At 29.8% G+C, this 18790-nt stretch overlaps 2 protein-coding genes and 1 long non-coding RNA gene across 5 annotated transcripts in view; 1 reads left to right on the top strand and 2 right to left on the bottom strand.

Moving 5' to 3' along the window:
• The window catches only part of LOC126920954 (putative fatty acyl-CoA reductase CG5065), a 109282-nt gene that overhangs the window by 56887 nt on the left and 33605 nt on the right, over positions 1-18790 (top strand). The window contains exons 1-2 of one of the 3 annotated variants that reach the window (XM_050731999.1): positions 10723-10870; positions 17671-17750. The exons of 1 other annotated variant lie outside the window; for it this stretch is intronic. The gene's annotated coding sequence lies outside the window, so the exon portion shown is untranslated. Of the gene's footprint in view, positions 1-10721; positions 10871-17670; positions 17751-18790 lie in introns of those variants that run through there. One more of the 3 variants, XM_050731996.1, reaches the window with a different exon arrangement.
• LOC126920955 (putative fatty acyl-CoA reductase CG8306) lies at positions 358-3779 on the bottom strand. Its single transcript, XM_050732001.1, has 7 exons — positions 3413-3779; positions 2419-2670; positions 1987-2236; positions 1721-1913; positions 1420-1659; positions 1068-1325; positions 358-984 (listed from the first exon to the last, which is right to left on the bottom strand). The coding sequence occupies exons 1-7, from the start codon at positions 3602-3604 to the stop codon at positions 846-848; spliced, it is 1524 nt and encodes a 507-aa protein (XP_050587958.1). The 5' UTR covers positions 3605-3779; the 3' UTR covers positions 358-845.
• On the bottom strand, positions 8912-12711 carry LOC126920971 (uncharacterized). The gene is made up of 3 exons (XR_007712152.1): positions 12375-12711; positions 10212-11882; positions 8912-9477 (listed from the first exon to the last, which is right to left on the bottom strand). It is a non-coding gene; the product is annotated as an uncharacterized LOC126920971 (long non-coding RNA).

Below are 18790 nucleotides of genomic sequence, written 5' to 3'. Positions count from 1 at the left end.
CATTTGAATGAAGTCGCGCGGAATTTGAATTACGCGCAAGTTATTATTGACACTGTCTATATTTATAAATGTGTTGGTTTCGTAGGGAAAACATGTTGATTATTTTTCGTTGCCTGCATTTTCTTCCAACATTTACTAGCTTTGTCTCAGTCATCTTTACGATGATTTACTGTAAAGTGATTCAATCTCTTTGTTTGTTTTATTATCAATTCATGATAACGATCACGATTATAAAATGAATGTATTTCGAAGAGAGACTACTTATGTATTGCGTTTCACGTAAAATCTTTCTCATGCAACTTCATTTGATGTTAGGATAAGGGTATGAAAACGAAGGAAAATAAAATATAATGCACATACATAACGACTAATTTTATTGTGGTGTATTTAAATCACGCGTTATAAAAGTTTGCACATAGAAATATTTGTTTGAAAACTAATAAATTATGAGTCACAATTTTGTAACTTCTAACGATTAAATGAAGTGGTACAAAGCAAATTTTATCTTGTTGTTACAGAGCAATGAATAAATTTATAATATAATTTAAAAGAAATAAAATATTTCGATAGTTATTGTAGGTTATATATATATTATAATATCTCCAGCATCGCTATCGTATGAAACTATAGAAAAAGTTAAACATTTTATAATAATGTATAAACAATTGTCCTTCCCAACACCGCACTGATCACTTTCAATGTATAAAAATCTGAGTGTACTCTTGATGAATTACACTGAAAAAGCGCGGAGAACGTATCCTTACCCGATATATATATATATATATAATATTGTATATATATAAAATGGAGATATTTATTAATTTTAGTTAAATTATGTATGTAGTCTATAATTCATCAAAAAGAAGATAAGTAATAGGAACGACTAAACCAGCAGCAGTCCAAGAAGTGGCAAAAATAGTTTTGACCAGCCACCAAACAAGTCCTAACAATACAGCTTGCAAGCCAATATGAGCAACCAGTAGACTAAAAATATAAAAAATAGGTAATGACTTCTTTATTGACATACATTTTGTTTTTAAGGAAAAAAAAATTATAGAAGTACTTACATCTTATCTTTGGAACGCGCTTTTTCCAATGATTTTGGGGATTCGTTATTCAAATATTGTCTAACTCCCTGTATCAAGTCAATAAAGTAGCTTTCCCATATCAGTGGCTTAATATCTAAATTAAAGAGGTTTTTGTCAATCTCTGATAGCGAATCATGTAAATCTATCGTACGAGGATTATAGAACTTCCATTCAGTAAAAATAAACGTCTTTAGACGATCCAATGAGTTATTAACATTTGTGTGTAATCGTACCAAACTGAAAAAATATATTTTTTATTGATTTGATATCGTGAATGCAATTTACATACGTTAAAAATTATGTATTAAAGTAATCATAATTTATAACTTACATTGGTCGACCACCCGTTAATTTTGCAACTATATCCAAAATATATCCTGGAATTAAATGTATAAAAATTGCAGAGAGCCTAAACATGAAGATCGAAGGTAGCAATTTAAGATACGGATACCAAACTGCACTTTGTAATGGATATTTATGTAAATAATAATTAATTTTCGGTTCGATGTTAGCCCATTTGAATGGATTGCGTGTACCTGATGTACAATGGTACACTTTTAACTTTCCTTTACTGTAACAAGAAGATATTGTATATAATAGTTAAGTGACTTAAGTGATAAATTTTGCCATACCTATCTTGATTCACAGCGTAAGCTGCAACAATGAGATTGTTTACAACCAGATCCACTGGAATGTAGTCGTAAATTATGTCTTTTACAACTGGTAATCTTCTTACAACACCTTTGCTAGCACCCATTAAAAATCCTTGTATACCATTCTTTGATACTGTCCATCCAGGAATTGGTTCCTTCCATGATGCTGTTACTGCAAATATAAAATATTTATAATATATAATTTTTTTGAAAAATAGAAATATTTTTACATGTAATATACATACTCATTGAAGGACGCACAATAGCAGCAGGAATACCTCCATTTTTAACTTCATGCTCAGCTAAATGTTTTGTGAATGTGTAAGAATTTGGATGATCCTTTAATATACTTGGGGTTTCTTGTTTCAACGTTTCAATATCCAGTTTTTCTACTAACGCGATTAATTCATTTACATCATATGGCGCAGGATAGACTTGTTCGTCCACTTCAGTCAACACTGAGTTTACATATGCACTAGAGACATGCACTAAAGCCTGAAAAAGGAGTTAATGGAAATTGTATATAATAAACAGAACACTATGTAAGTTATGTAACACTAATTAAGTTATGATATATAATTGTCTGAAAGTACTACTAGAAAGTAGTAGTAGTAGAAAGTATTACTACTTACTACTAAAGTAGTAGAAGTAGTAGAAAGTATTATTAGATAACATACCTTCAAATCTCTTATTTCTTGGCAAAGCTGTACGACTCTGCGTGTACCTAATAAGTTAATGTTTGTATTAGATTTCAGATCTGCTTCAAAATCCAATGTTGCTGCAGAATGAAAAACAATGTTAACATCCTCAACAAGAGTCAGTCTATCTGCAGATGATAAGCCTAAATTTTCTTCTCCCACATCACCAGCTATAAGAATCAATTTCTCAAAAAGATTTGTCTTGTTCTCTTCCTTTAATCTGTTGAATACCTAAAATATTAAAACAAACATAAACATGTTGTTAGATGAACTTCTCAAAAGCCAAACTAATCAATTCTATAATTTATTAATATCCAAATTAGATAATTCATTGTGAATAGATTTAAAATAAATTAATTCTACGATACATTTAAAAAACAGTGTTTTTGTATTATTATCACTTTTTGTGTTTTTGAATTTATAGAGTTGGGAATAATGTATACTACTGTAAAATAATGTAATAGTTTTCAAATTATAAGTAAACAATTCTTAAATGGAAAAGTTAAAAAAATGCAGGATATTTCATAATACGAAATAAAAACGAAATTACAATTGTATTTAAATATTCTAAGTAGAGAAAGTATTATAAAACGAAAAATTACATAACACTCGATTTTCCTAAGAGAAAGAAATTACATACTTAACATTCAAATCATAAGTATGTGGCCACACACAAAAAAGAAATATATGTATATCAAGAACTAGAAAGTGAGAAAAAAGTGAGAGTTTATATGACGACTATGATTTAAGGTAATGTCATATGTAGAAAGAAAACCGTATAATAAATAAAGTTGATTGTGCGTTCATCAAGGAATTAATAAGTTAAAGATATTTAAATGCCTTGATATCTTTTAGTTAAAAAAAATAAATATTGGTCAGAAATGAAATTAAAGGTTATCAAAGGTTGTCTCTTTCATTCGACAAGATAATGACGAAAAAAATCTATATTTCGAGTATAAATGTATTGGTATACCGAATTCTTTTTAATGTCTTCCAATCTCTCCTCTATTTTTTTCCCTTTTTTCGGTCGGAGGAGCACATAAATGTTTTTCAAGTCGGGCATACACCTCAATAGTTTTTCGATCAGGCAGACACCAACGAATCCAGTTCCACCGGTGAGAAACACAGTTTTACCGTTATAAAATTCTGTTACGTTCGATGCCATTATAATCTAAAGTTAAACAATGTTTTACTCGATAATTCCTTCGAAAATCGATGAAGGAAAGGATTGAGAAAAATAAATCACGTTAATGTAAAGTATACGGTGAAACGCTACTGGACAACGCAAGTGTACGATGTGTCGTACCTTCACCAGTGGTACGTCGTAAACTGAACTAGAATGTTCGTAGAACTCTGCTATGTTAATGGGAGGGATAATAAGATGTATACGTTACGAAGTTCGGAAAATACGGATTTTCTAATTCTCTGAATTATTTATCGTGCGAATTATTACAATATTCTGTATGTACTGCAATCGTGTATATTAAAATATAAAAATAAATGAATTTGTACGCGTGAAAACTATTAATTTCGTCACACGTCACATGACCATCATCGACTGATGTTAAAGAGTGTAATTAAACATTTACTGACACATACATTCGATGTTCCATTAGCAAGATCTTATTCTGATAGTACATTTTTAAAATTAATAAATTTCTTGTTTCAGTTCTTCCAGTTTTTTCTCCAGTAGATTTCAAATCTAGTTTTAATTATCGAAATTTATTTTCGTTTACTCTTTATACTTTATAAAGCGTTGAAATATTAATTAAATGAATGGAATATTAATAAGAAACCTGTTTTCAAAATGGACTTTAACTTCCTACTTATTACTAGTAAAGGTAAATCTTAGAATTATGTTATAATACAATTCTAATCGAGTATACAAAGTTTTAAAATTACTTTACATATGAAAAGATAAAATTTAGTAATTAAGGTACGTATATGCGCTGGGATTTAATGCTTAAATTACGTAAAGAAAGTAAAATCTTCGGTAAAATGAATTGTTAGTAAAAAGAACTCTATGATATATGTTTGCATGACGTTTAGTTAGGACAAGAGTGATATGTTTGGATAAGTCAAGACTTTCTGTCCTTGGTTGTTATAGATTTATGCTATACAAAGTAATAGTGATGAAAGAGTACAAAGGTGAGTATTTATTTATTCTGACCAATTCTCTTGAAATGTTTCGATTGTCGGATATCATATCGGTATATGCTTTTCAATGTATCTTTATAAATTGCACATTTGTTACATTAAAATTTTGTATGGGCGGTTATAGTTTACTCGTATTATTCAGTTTGTATGGTAATTTATTATAATTTCAGATTTTTTAATCGTCCTCGACTGTATATTGTGTGACGTAAACTTGTCAAACGGGTGTGGTACAATAAACTCAATCTAGTAATTACACACTACATACTACTGTTACATTCTATTACTATTTACGTAATTAATTTGTTATACTTGACGTGTTGAATGACCCATGGTATTATTAAAAGTAAGTTCGATTATGTTCAGCAGATTCGTTGTGGATCCGAGTTTCATGTCATAGATTTGTGATAAGATATCATTTTTACACAATATCTGGTCTTTATATCGTGAAACTTTACATATGTATGTGCTTAATATATTATGTTATGTTGTATATAAGTTAATCACTTGAAAACTAAATAATTATTCTACTTGGAAACAGAAATTAGAATATCACAATTCACAATGTCACTAGTATATACGTTGATAAAGATAAAGTGTCTCTCGTAGTGGTGATTCACATAACATTCAGTGAGATAAAATTATTTTAAGTGTTTCGAATGTTTATGTTCTATAAATGTCTTCCATTAATAAAAAAAAACAAAACCGAAAGTATAATTATGATAACACAACAAATTGCTAATAAATCATACTTTTTGATAATAAAGCGAATTCAGAAGTATTTAACAATTATTTTCGTTGTGCAATTATTTAGTACGGTTCTATTATTAAATTCGTAGTAAAGAATTTTACTTTTATTCTTAAGCAATTTTTTATTAGCGAAAGTCAATTGTAAATTTTGAAGTAGAATTCTCAAAGCTCTATTTATTTTTTTATAATCTTTAGACGCGCTATTTGTTAAATAAAAATTTCTTACATAAATGTAAATTACACATATAATTTCTAGTGTACGAATCAATTACTATCTTGCAGAACATAACAATTTAAGTTAGACGAAAAATGTTCTATTCGTGTCTGTGATATCCTTATTATATGAAAATTAAGAAACACTTTAATTTTCTAGCACCAGATTGAGTCACTTTCTCTTTAATAACAGAGTAATTTACTAAAGTTTATTATGCTTTATTGCGTATTCGCTTACTTCTATCTCATTTCTGTTACACTACTAAATTTTGAGAAATATTTAATATAAGAATTATGCAGCGTGTTCCATTTCTTTTCCGGCCAAACGTTATTAGTATATTTTACGAGTCAAAACAACTAGATATAAACATATTTCATTTGTAAATATATTTTCGTTAAAAATTTATAACAAAGAAACGATATATGTTGATTTCGAAAATATTCGGACTATAGCTTAACTTGGACTTCTATATTCTTTATTCGAAATAAATACAAATGAAAAACAATAAAAATGTTAAAAATTCAAAATTTGTTATTTTTAATAAAATACATCTACAGACTCTATCGCAGTGATTTCGCACTATTTTCGATTGTCAATTATTTACGTATTGCATAAAATTGGGTATGCGAAGTTAAAACTTTGTGGAAATATAGATTTTGTTATTCTGGAAATGTGTGGAAAACTTTATGCCCAAATATTTATTAACTTTTACAGAAAACTATTTAACAACTAAAAACACGTCATCGTAGAACTTAATTTCTACAATTTTCGAAAGTCGCACAGCAATTGGCGGGGCTTTTTCAATTCTTGAAGAACTGCACTATAATATACAACTCAAAAGTGGTCGATATTTTAATCCAAAATTGGAGAATGGTGTTAAAAATTATACATCATTGTTTTCATAGGTCAATTATAAAATATCAATTAACATGGATAAAATACGTTTATAACATAAAGAGTATTAATTTATCCTTAATATTTATATTAAGAACGTAAAAATTATTAGAATTCAATAATGCAGACAAAAATAAGATCTAACTCTAACCTAACCCTAATCCTAACTATAATTATGATGACAATTATTAAAAATCTTTAATTATTTAATAATAAAGTAACAATTCCATTTCTCTTGATGTACGTTATAAAAACATATAGAAGTAATATCGATGATCATGATTAACAATAAATTAGTGACAAAAATAAAAAAATTAAATGTAAACGAACAAAAATTTTTATTCTGAAATCAATTAAATTTTAAATTATACTTGCGAATTTGTAAATATAACGTGTGACGTCTCATTTGACAGATATTCTTCATATCTATAACTTTTATTCTGAACTTTTTGTGATGCAATTATTGGGTTCATTGTTATATGCAAAAAATGTTGTTTTCCACAAATCTGGAGATAGTTTACAAAGTCCATGCAAGAAACTTCGAATGTCAAATATACAGGATTTGTTCCAGAAAGTGATTTCTATGAACTCACGCAAGAAAATGTCAGATACTATTTAATATCGCATAACAGGTTAATTTATCTGGATTGTAACGACCGAATATTTTTGAAACCGACTGTACGAAATGAACGACGAAATAACGAATATGCGTTACTATGATACATAGTATCGGGGAGAAAATTTCTTCCTTGATAGTATTAATAGGAATATTTATCTAGGAATATCTAATGGTAGTGTCATAATAGGTTATTTTACGAGTATATATGTAAACATCGAACTACGTAAAAAGTGACAAGAAGTTGGATAAAGTTGTCGAAGAACCATCATCTTCGATTTCGATGATTCTGAAATATGTTATGAAGTGAAACATTTTGAACAACTTTTTTCTATACATACAATCGACGGTCGGCCTTAATTTTCGAGTTATATACAAAAATAACCTGTCGTTTAGTGTTAGTTTCTAGGTTGGGATGCCATCTTTATGTTTTCTCTTAAAATGTAAATGCTTTGAGACTTGAATAGAAATTTGTCTTTAGAAATTTTTTATTAATTTGCTTTCCATTTTTCATTGTTGCACGCTTGCTTCCTTTTATATGTTGTATGTAGCGGTATAGAGCGCGTTTCGTGTACGTTTGTTTTACATAAACATTACGGACGTCAGACATCAGTACTAATACGGTAAGTTTTTACTTCGGAAAAATATTGCATAAATAATTTTTTACCGCTCTAGGTACGAACACTTCTCTGACATTGTTAATCAGTAATGTTATTATTTCGACATTGGGAAACGTAGATATAATTTTGTTTTCGAATATAAAATTAAATTTTTTAGAAACAATGATTACATTCTCAATTTTACTTAATATATTAAGCTGCTTCATTTTCACTTTCATTTCATCAACATTTAAATTTTCATTATAGATGCTCTCAATATAAGTTTTACAACTTCCTTTCTATAATCATATATAGGTACATAAATTTAAATTTGTTCTTTACATTTTTTATATATCACTCCTTCTATAAAAATCAGTAACTATTCTATCACGAACGAATTTAAAACATGTTCTCCCCAAAACTTCGAAACTTTTAACTGCACGTTGATCTCATTGTTATTGTCGAAAAATATTTTTTTGTAACTTGGAATCTTTTCTACATTTAATTGGAATAATATTTACAGTCTTATTCTTAAACTCCTAGATATTGTTACGCGTATCTTTAATAAAGTTGGTTATGCTTAGTAGTATCATCATCATTATATAATATAATGATACTGTAGGTATGAGAATGGTATTGAACCTGTTAATGATTTCAACGATTTGCTAACAGTATTTATTCTATATAAAAAATTTTTCTACATAATCATTAATGAAACAAGTTCGAATTTATCCACCTTAGTAACTAACGTATCCGGTTTTGCTTGAACAACTGGCTTTTCAGTTTCATTTATGGATAGTTTGTTTAATGCTGTTTCAATATTAATACGATTCTCTTTTAAAGCACTTACTTGTATCAGCTCGTGCAGACTATCTTGTATGTAACAAAGATTTTTTGCAAAAAGTATTATTATTGATATATATTTTTTAATTAAATTTGGAAATAGGAGCCAATGGATTTATTTATTTCATGCAATAATGACAAATACTTCTGTACTGTCGCCTCTTTTCAACGGAACTTAAACACGTGCCTATTTTATCTAGTAGTAAACACGATCCTGGTATTATGTAATATCGAACAGTAAAGATATGTCGAATGAGATGTTAAATTTCAATCTTAAAGATTATCGATCAATTACTATTAATATAGGAAAAAACTATTAGTTTATTGAAATCATAAGACTTTAATATTATTTAATTGCTATGTTTAAGGTTATTAATTAAGGTAGATTTTAGATTACAATTAAGGTAGATTTTTGCTCATATTCATACATTTCTCATGTATTTTCCCATTCATACAAATATGAATATTTTTATATTTTATGGATGTGCGTATGTATGTATTTTAAACTATTTCTACAATCTATTTATCATCATATAATCGTAGGTCTATCGTTCGTGTTTAAACCGATAGATGTCAGACTAGAGCTCATTTTATCTAGCCGCGATAACTGTGTACGTATATATGTAATAACGGGAAAATATGATTTTATATTGCTTCGTTAAAATAAAAAGTTTCATCTAGATTAAGAATTTAGTATCTTTCTAAGTTTATATTAGAAGAATTATCACAAAAATGTGATTTATCTAATGATGTATTTTATTCAATTTTATCCTTCTTTAAGGCCCCTTATAAATGATATCCCACACTGCTAGCGAGTTGATTGGTTCCACGATGTTATTTTGATTTTAAACTGACGTATCTTCCCTTTTATCTTAATTACATATTGAATCTTTACGATTAACTAGAGTGAACTAAGTCTTGTTTTCGTGAAATTTTAGTAACGTTAGTCTTTACGTAAAAATCCCCATCTAAAAATAGTTAGATAAAAATTTATTATGTCTGCTTTAGTTTTTATTCTAACTATATATGTATATGTTGGAGAAAAGAAGAAATTATTAATAATCAGCGCAGAGAAATATTCAAACAATAAAAATTATAATATATAGCTGTCATCATCACATGTAACCTTAGAGTGAATCCAAATGTAATATCGCAAAAATTGATTGTCTTTTCGTTAATAATACAAACCGGCATTAATGTTATTATTTATATTTGTAAGATATGTTTAGTGCATATTTAATAAACTATATAAAAACCGATAAAACGTTTGTTTATATATATAAGTAACAAAAATTATAAATTAATTATGAAATTTATTGTATTAAATTAAAAGTACACATGTGTACTATTAGTACGTACAAGTACATATAAATATTCTTTAGAGATTAGATACTATATTTAAGCAGTTATACCTTTCATACAAAGCTCTAGCCGAAAAATATCAACTTTCAGTTACAGAATTAAGCACAATTACATAAGTATAGCTAGTAAATAATCAGCTAATCAATTTATAAAAAACTAAAATTTACGCTAAATGCCAAGTATCACTTGAATTGTAGAACTAATTAGAATGTAGTTACGAAATAATCTCAATGTGGCGATAATACAGCAATATATATCTAGTGAGTTTATAAAAAATAGACATTATCTATTATTTACTACACCATTAACAAGACTAATAATTGAAAAATGAATAACATACCTGATAACACTAAATATGAATGTACTAAAAAACATCAAATTTGATTATGTTAATCTTAAAATCACATTTTAGATAAAAAACAAATTTTAGATTGCTATCGATACCAAAAGTAAACTTCATATATTATAGGTTTATACAGGATTTTTATGTATTTATAGGAAATTTGTAGATGGAAAAATGCACGAAGTGCACACAATATGTAAATGCAAAATGTAAAATATCCAAAGTATAGGACTGTCAAACTGTTTTCTATCCAGGTCCCATTTTATTTCATTTCACTCATTAAAATATGAATTTGCACAAATACCACACTAATAATCGCAATAAACACAGATATATTTACAAAGTCTAGCGTATCGAGGAGTAGAACGACTTATACTGTAATCGGCTTGTCAAGGGTTAAGGGTGAGAGAAGTAGCGAGATAAAGATGGAAAATCTGTAGTAGTTCCTAGTGACTTTTCATGGGAAAGTATTGTCCTGCCTGGGGGGATTTGGCGGTTGCCCCAAGATGGCGGACTCGGTTGGCGTGCGACAAGCACGAGCTGAAAAGTGCCGAGAACACGATTCGTTCGTGATTCTGTGTTAAATCGGTATCGTGAGTTTCATTCGTGGATAGCACGAGGATCGTTGACGAAGAGGACACGCTCGAATAACATAGGTAGGTGACAAATCACTGACACGAAATCGTTTCTCTCTATACGGGGTGAAAAGCCGCGCCTACTATCTTGTATCTCGATATTGTGGTGAATATACGTCTAACAACTCTGTTTTATAAATTCATAAATACTCTACTACATATTCATGTTGATGTTAGAATCATTAATAATATTTTTCGTGATTACGACATTCGTTATTCAGCTGGAAAAGTTTGTGATAGGGATATCGAATTTGGTGTGCAGAAATCGAACAGTCGAGTACCACGGCCGGATACTTTCGTTCAGTTTCTCTCCCATAGATTCTTAATAGTGTTCTGTTTGATAACAGAAACCATGATCGAACTTTCGTTGGTGTAATTTTACGATTTTACCAGATATCGGTTGAACGATTTTCCCGCGTGTCCGTGAAAGATATCGCGAGAAACTCGTCGCGTATGAACGCAATTGTATCGTGTTCTCGGTGGATCCATTCTTGAGTCGTTTCAACTATCCGATATTTCATTTCTTCTGCAGATTATATTCGGCATATATTCTCGTTTGTTGCCTTGAAGAGATTGGATCTATTAGTTTTTGATATTACATGAAAGGTGAATGATTATTACCGCCTCTGCTTTGACGCATTGTCTCGATCGGTGTGAGCATCAGTGTGTATACGTGTGGATGCGTAACTTGATGTAATTGTGTGCGCGCGTTTCTTGGCGTGCGCAACGCGCACCCGCATGCTACTTCATCGTGTAAAATAGTTGTAATTTATATTCCCTTTAATTTCTTCAGTACTTAGCTGTCATACTTATAACTATCAATATAAGAATTATTACCATGAATTTATTTTGAATCTTGACGTTTAGATCTGGTGTAGATACGTGAACGTATTATTGAGGTTTCATACCGGCGATAGTGTGCGATTTGGCAGCTTTATACATATGTATGTATTTTTGATAGCCGGGTCGCATACGAGTGTACTTATACTGCTTGCTTGGTTAGAAATACATATCGCTGGTTTCTTGGGAGTTACTGAAAAATTACAAATTTTGAAGTATTTATTATGATGGAAATATAATTATAAAGTAATGTAATATTTATCAAGATATAGTAAAGTATTATATTTATAAAATAGAATTGTTTATTTAAGAACAATTTTATAATTCAATAGTTTGTTTTAATTGGTTATTTAATCCTTTCTTTTAGTGTAACCAATATATGTAAACAAAATATGGAAGATCATTAAGATCTAAAGGCTGTTAGAGACTGTTAAAACAGTTAAATTGTTAAAGGAAACAGTGTTATGCCACAGATCAATAGAACCTTTTTTCAGTAAGTTATTTATTTAATAACGAAAACATTATTTTCTTTTATAAAGCACTGATAGTTTCTGAGTTTTGACAGTTTTTCATAAAATATTGTTTATACGTATTGTTTATAGTTACAATAAAAGAAGGGTTAAACAATCATATTTTGAATTATGACATTGTTCTTAAATATATGTTATAACCCAATATTTTAAACCTTGTATTTCTAAGTAACCTCTTAAATATCCTAACTATTCTTGGTTATATCACCTTTCCAGGAAATGAACAATATACATAAATGACATAACCTACCAATATCAGTGCTACCAATTGAAATTGCGACCATTTTTCATTGTTGTGTGCATATGGTGTTATTTTACTACATTGTAACATAAATTCATCCTGTTTTTATATTTAGTGCAATATATGCAATATGGGAATAAAAACAGTACGAATCTATGTTATACAGCTCAATATGTATGATTTGTTGTTTTTGTGTAGATTAGACTTTCTCGAGATTTTGACCGTAGACTATGCGTTTGTCTGCCAGTGAGAATAGTGGAGAAAAAATGTGTATGCACATCACCTAGTGGAAAAATGTAATTATGTATAATGATCACGTGCAGCGAAGATTATTCACTTGACGATTGATACAAGACAAGTAGTCATTACATGATACTATAATCTCGAGGGTAAAAACCAAAAACGTAGATTCTGAAATAATTTATTGACAGTCATTTAATTACGTTCTTTTTTTTCTTTTTTTAAGCGCATTATCGTTATTATTTATGGACGGATCACGAGAATTCCTGTGTTTTCCATCCTAACGCTTGCGATCGTTCACAAAAATTTTCGGGTTTTCATTGTCGTCATATAGAGAAAAACAATTTAATCTGGCCCGTGCGTACACCTAGCAATAAGACGACTGGTCCGTAATGTGTTAAATTGAATGACATACTATAGATGATGCCCTAACTATATTGTGAATTGTCATCTTAATATGGATAGTACCGATAATGTTACAATTGATATACAGGGTGTCGCAATAAAAATGTATAACACTGTGTAAACTAGTATTTAACAAGAGCAGGAAACGTCTAAAAGTTTAACATAGGTTTTAAAATTAATTTTTTCGATGGCGTACATAATTCTGTATCACGCTATTTTAATTGACACCAGATAGTGTTCGAGTTGAATTTTTAACGATATATGAATAGAATGATGTTCGATAGAACCACAGTGTAATGCATTTTTCTGGGACATTGTAATACCTTCAGCTACTCGTCATTGCTAAATAAATAAGCTTATTCCTTTTAGTTCTTTTTATAAATTCGGGAGTTTTACATAATGTCCCATAAAAACTTAATGATTGTTATTTAAATAAACAGTAATATGTTATTTCTAATCATAAGTAAAACTACCCTTATAAATTACTAATATTTTAATTACCATAAATTACATAAGCCGATTAATTTATGTATGTGTAACAAAAAATAGCCAAATACTAGCCTGGTATATTAAAGATGTTAAAATATCTTCAAAATTTACTTTATAAGTGCTAATTTAATCTTAATCATGCCTATTACCTAATTTAATCTTAATCATACCTAATTTATTACCTAATTTAATTTTAATAATACGTATTACCTAATTTAATTTTAATTATATACATTATCTAGTTTAATTTTAATCATATACACTGTTTAATCTAATTTTAATCATATGCGTGACATAAATACGAGAAAAACTGGACTTGAATTGCAGTTATGTGACTGGGTCACATTGCTTTGTATAAGTAGGTACGCAAAAAGCGATTGATTTTGATTTTTCGCCCTGGATGTATTATCTGGCGTCGGTAAATCCGTGAAACGTGATCAATAAACGGTGCGTTGCTTCCGCGTTCAGCCGTTCCGCGTAAATGGGTGTCGTTCGCGGCGACTATTTATCGTGTTTGTACACGTTCATACATGTTCATACACGTTTACTCAAAGGGAAACCTTTCTATTCTTTTTTCATTCGACGTCCCGCTGCAACCAGTATTGCATACAGTGGCTATAAAAAGTATTTTGACACACAACCCCTTATTTTCCAATGAAACACTATTTTATCAGGTTCTATACATTTCATTTTCATAATAACAAATTTTTGTAGTCTAGCAATAAGGCGGTAAATTTAAGAAATTAGTATGTAAATGCTATAATAAGCACAATGGGTGTACCAATATGTTTTGTAGCCATTGAAGTTGAAAAAATATGAGAAGCTTGCTAAGAGCAGAAATAAAAGATTACAATGAACGTGTGTTTACGAACCAAAATCAATTGCGTTTCTCAAAGATATACACTCGTTTTATATTTTGGACGAATTCTTTTATATTATTCTTGTTATATATTTTTTTCTTATTAGCAATTGTTGATTTGGATTTAACTTTTCTGCGAAAGATTGCTTAAAATTTTAAATGAGAAATTACAGTAAACATATATTTACAAATCAATTAGATTCTGGAAGACATAGTAATCTCGCGTTCCTGTTATCTTTTGTTTTCTTTATCACCACTCATTGACATATGTTTAATTCTACTTCTTTCAATTTCTAATTATTTCTCTACTTCGTGCTTTTTATTTAATTATTTGTTTCCATGTATGTCCACTATTGTACCACGTAATATTATTTCCTACAAATATATGGTAATATACACTGGCAATCATTAGTATTAAGATACCTACTGATATTTAGTACAAATTGAATGCTCATTTATTACAGCTATTATTTTCTAGTCACTTTATTCTAAATATATTACGTCATTCATAACTATGATGTAAAGACTAAATAAAGTAAAATTTATTAGAGTTTCTCAATCCATAAATGTAACAGATAGATGTCCTGATACATATAGCTGATAGTAATATTAAAGTAGGCCTCCGTCACATTCCATCAAACTTTGTTCTGAATTTTTCTTCCATTGCTCTTGACAATATTATAAAAACACATATCGCTGTTTCGCTCGTATGGTATACGTTATGCACGCTAACAGAATCTTAAATTCTAAACTTCTTAGTTACTGATGTGGTGACATCATTCTCTCTCTCTCTCTCCTCGCTGCTTTACTGCACTAAGCTTCTTTAAAAACACTGGATCAGAATTTTATTTGCAAAAATAATATTTACTATTTTATAATTGCGGGAACTTTACAATTTTCGATTTTCTTAAATCTCTCGCGACCTTTTTCGTATTTTTTCCGTGTATAGAGCATCGATACCGAGGAATCGATATCGAAGAAGGAACTGGACAATATGCAAATGTTTTATGGGCTGTCTGAGCATCCAATGCGTGAGACGAAGTTGTATTAAAACTTTTCCTCTTTGGATTGTTTGATTTGCGTTTTATTTAGACGAGGCATCGATAAAGCACCGATTACGTTCCTATTGTTCTAGAAATTCCATATTTGTTGATTTTCCTTCATCTCCTAAACAAATTTTATCCTCCTGTTTACTATATACTACGCTAGACTAGATATACCGAAGGTCTGTTTTGTCCGTATTAATCAAAATGTTATTATTTATCATTTCAGAATTAAATAAAGTTAAAGTTTGATCATTTTCTTCGTCATTGTTATTCTTCGTTCAATTCAAAATATTTAGTTATTATCTCGTAATAGAGTGCATAGCATAACTGCTCTTAAAAGACAATAAACAGAGGCTAAATGAATTAAGAAAATTACAAGATTTTATACAGATACAAAAAAGAATGCAAGATAGGATATTTTAATGGGCTAACCGTCACGGTTGGGTATCGGTGACTCAGGTTACTAAACTTTTCAGAATGTTTAAAATAAGACAAATATTTTGCAAAAATGAAACGTTATGATGCAGCACATTTCAATCTATTGCGACTGCTAGGAAGAAATATATAAAATTACGTTGCAGTCAACGTGTTAACTAAGAGAGGCAATATTGATATATCTATGTATATATATTTTATATGCATACATGAAACATTACTTCCTATAGTGTTTTTCCAGTTTACTTATTCAGATGGGTTTTTTACATTTTCTAATAGTTCTAATTGTACAAACATATGTCTGTTATTGTGTAAATATACGGCTGCATATAAATTGCCTTTGTATACGTGTATCATTATGCACATACCGAAGTGAACAAATCATCGCGTTAATTAAAAATTTAGATCGTCGTGATGGCTTCGAAGAAAATGAGCACGAGCATATATTGCCAGCTGGTACTCGATTTTTGCACCGTAACTCCTATATATTTGCGTATGTGAACATTGATTGAACAGCTCACAGGAACATTAGCTTTTCCTTTCTAACTCTCGGTGTCGCCGATTATGCGAAATACTCGAGAATTGAATTGTGCTTGCTTTCGAAACAACCACCTTATTGCCCTGCGTATAATTTAAGAAATTTCAACTTGTAAGGGAATCAGAGCGATAACATACCGTTTCTCGTTAAACGTACAACATTTTATACGGGGTGTTCCGTTTATCCTTTTATGAATATATCAGGTGTGTTAAATGAGGTATTTTGAAATTTCGTTAGCATAGGTAAAGTTAGAAACAAGTGCGAAATTATCCATAAAGATGACAAAATACGTATGTAGTATAGATTTCACAGAGATTACGCAACCGTTTAATTCGAATAACCAATTATCCATTGTATTTAATAAACTTCAGTATTCGATGGGACCATCTTTGATACTTACATTTTGAAGATCTATGTTTGCAATAAATATCTTGTAATTCTAAAATATCTTGTAAAAAAAAAATTTTTCAGATCGGTTTCAAACTCCAGAAATATAATCCTGATTGTCTTATCTAATTGCAATGTCAATGAAATCCCAAAATGTTTTATCTGTATAACATAGATAATATGTATATACTTTTCCACGGTACACGTTCAACCCATACTTTCCCGAGCCTCTGAATGTTTAAAACCATCCTTCGTATTTTATGTTGACTTTCCATTAAATTTGCTAAATTTGTAGTAAATATCTCGATAAAGAAGCTAGCTTCCCGATCTAAATAACCCTTACGTTATATTTCGTATTTCTAAACGGTGCAATGTTACTGTTAACTGATATAGAGGTGTTAACTATATTGATAAAACAGCATGTTATTGAAGAGATGTTCACATCCTATTTCTCCTTGAAAGATTCTGAGATTGCGGAACAACGCTGTTGGAAAGTTTATTTGCTCGTTCGTTTTGTCAACTCAAATTAACTTGTCCTTCTCGTTCTATGTGGCGATCATCATTAATCACGATTGCGGAATGAATTGTAATTTTGCCAAAGGTGTTTGGACTAATGACATACTATTAGTGACATAGGATTGTTTTTTGATTTATGAAAGAGGTCCAGGAACTTCGCTATTGGTAAGTAGGATATTACTAAGATATTAATGGGAAGAGTGAAGTTATCGAATAGTTATCATCTCATTTCGATGCTCTTGAAATATACTGTCAAATTGACAATTCTGAATAACTTCTTTCTATACGTATATAGGGTAGTCACCTTCGATTTTCGAGTTGTACAGAAAAGTATGTTTGGCATCATACATGTGCTACTGTTCTGCTGCATAGTCGGTAAGTACATTTTGTGGTAACCAGATATACTTACAATGAATGCATTTCAATAATTCTATCTGTGGGTATCCTTAAATGTGGCTATTTTTAAAACACTCATTTACATGTGTCGTCTCCATGCAAGTCGTTATCACTTTAATAGTCTAGCTCAATCTACTACTTTTCGTTTGGAATTCAGTAACTGAAACACATGTCGTTCTTTATACACCATTCTGGTATGTTTTGGTCTATATACAGGGTGGTTGGTAACTGATGGTACAAGCGGAAAGGGGGTGATTCTACGCGAAAAAAGAAGTCGAAAATATAGAATAAAAATTTTTTGTTTGAGGCTTTATTTTCGAGAAAATCGACTTTGAATTTTATTTATGGAGCCATATTAAATCAATTGTCTATTCTGAAGAAATCGCAAGTTGCGAGCAATTGAAAGAAAAGATTATTGTAGTCTTTCATACTTTAAAACAATCGAATACGTTAGAAAGTGTTCATAGAAATTTAATTAGAAGAGCAGAAGTATGTGTTCGGTAAAATAGGCAACATTTTCAGCAATTTTTGTAATAATAAACTTTATGATTACTTCATATTATTTCATTATATATTCCCAATAATATTCCTAATAATAACAAACTTAAACTGCGATAATATCCATCGAGACAACGTTCTACAGTGAGGTCCGTTATAACGAGACGTGATAAAGTGCACGCGTACCGAGCGAAAATTCAAAGTCGATTTTCTCGAAAATAAAGCCTCAAACGAAAAATTTTTATTTCATATTTTCGACTTCTTTTTTCGCGTAAAATCACCCCTTTTCCGCTTGTACCACCAGTTACCAACCACCTTGTATATATATATTCTATTTAGCCTATTCAGAGAAAATTTCTCAAGTTGATGTCCTTGACAACCTAATTCAAGGGTATCAAAGTCGATGTGATGGCAACTATTCGGTAACTTGATCGAGAATTAATAATCTAACAGTTGCAGTTGGTGGCCTGATAGTTTCAGTGAACGAAGATGCTATAACGAACTATATACCTGTAATTGGA

This window comes from Bombus affinis, chromosome 10 (assembly GCF_024516045.1).
Source record: "Bombus affinis isolate iyBomAffi1 chromosome 10, iyBomAffi1.2, whole genome shotgun sequence".
NCBI lineage: Eukaryota > Metazoa > Arthropoda > Insecta > Hymenoptera > Apidae > Bombus > Bombus affinis.
Note: the sequence above shows the minus strand (reverse complement) of the source record. Positions and strands in the feature narration are given on the sequence as shown.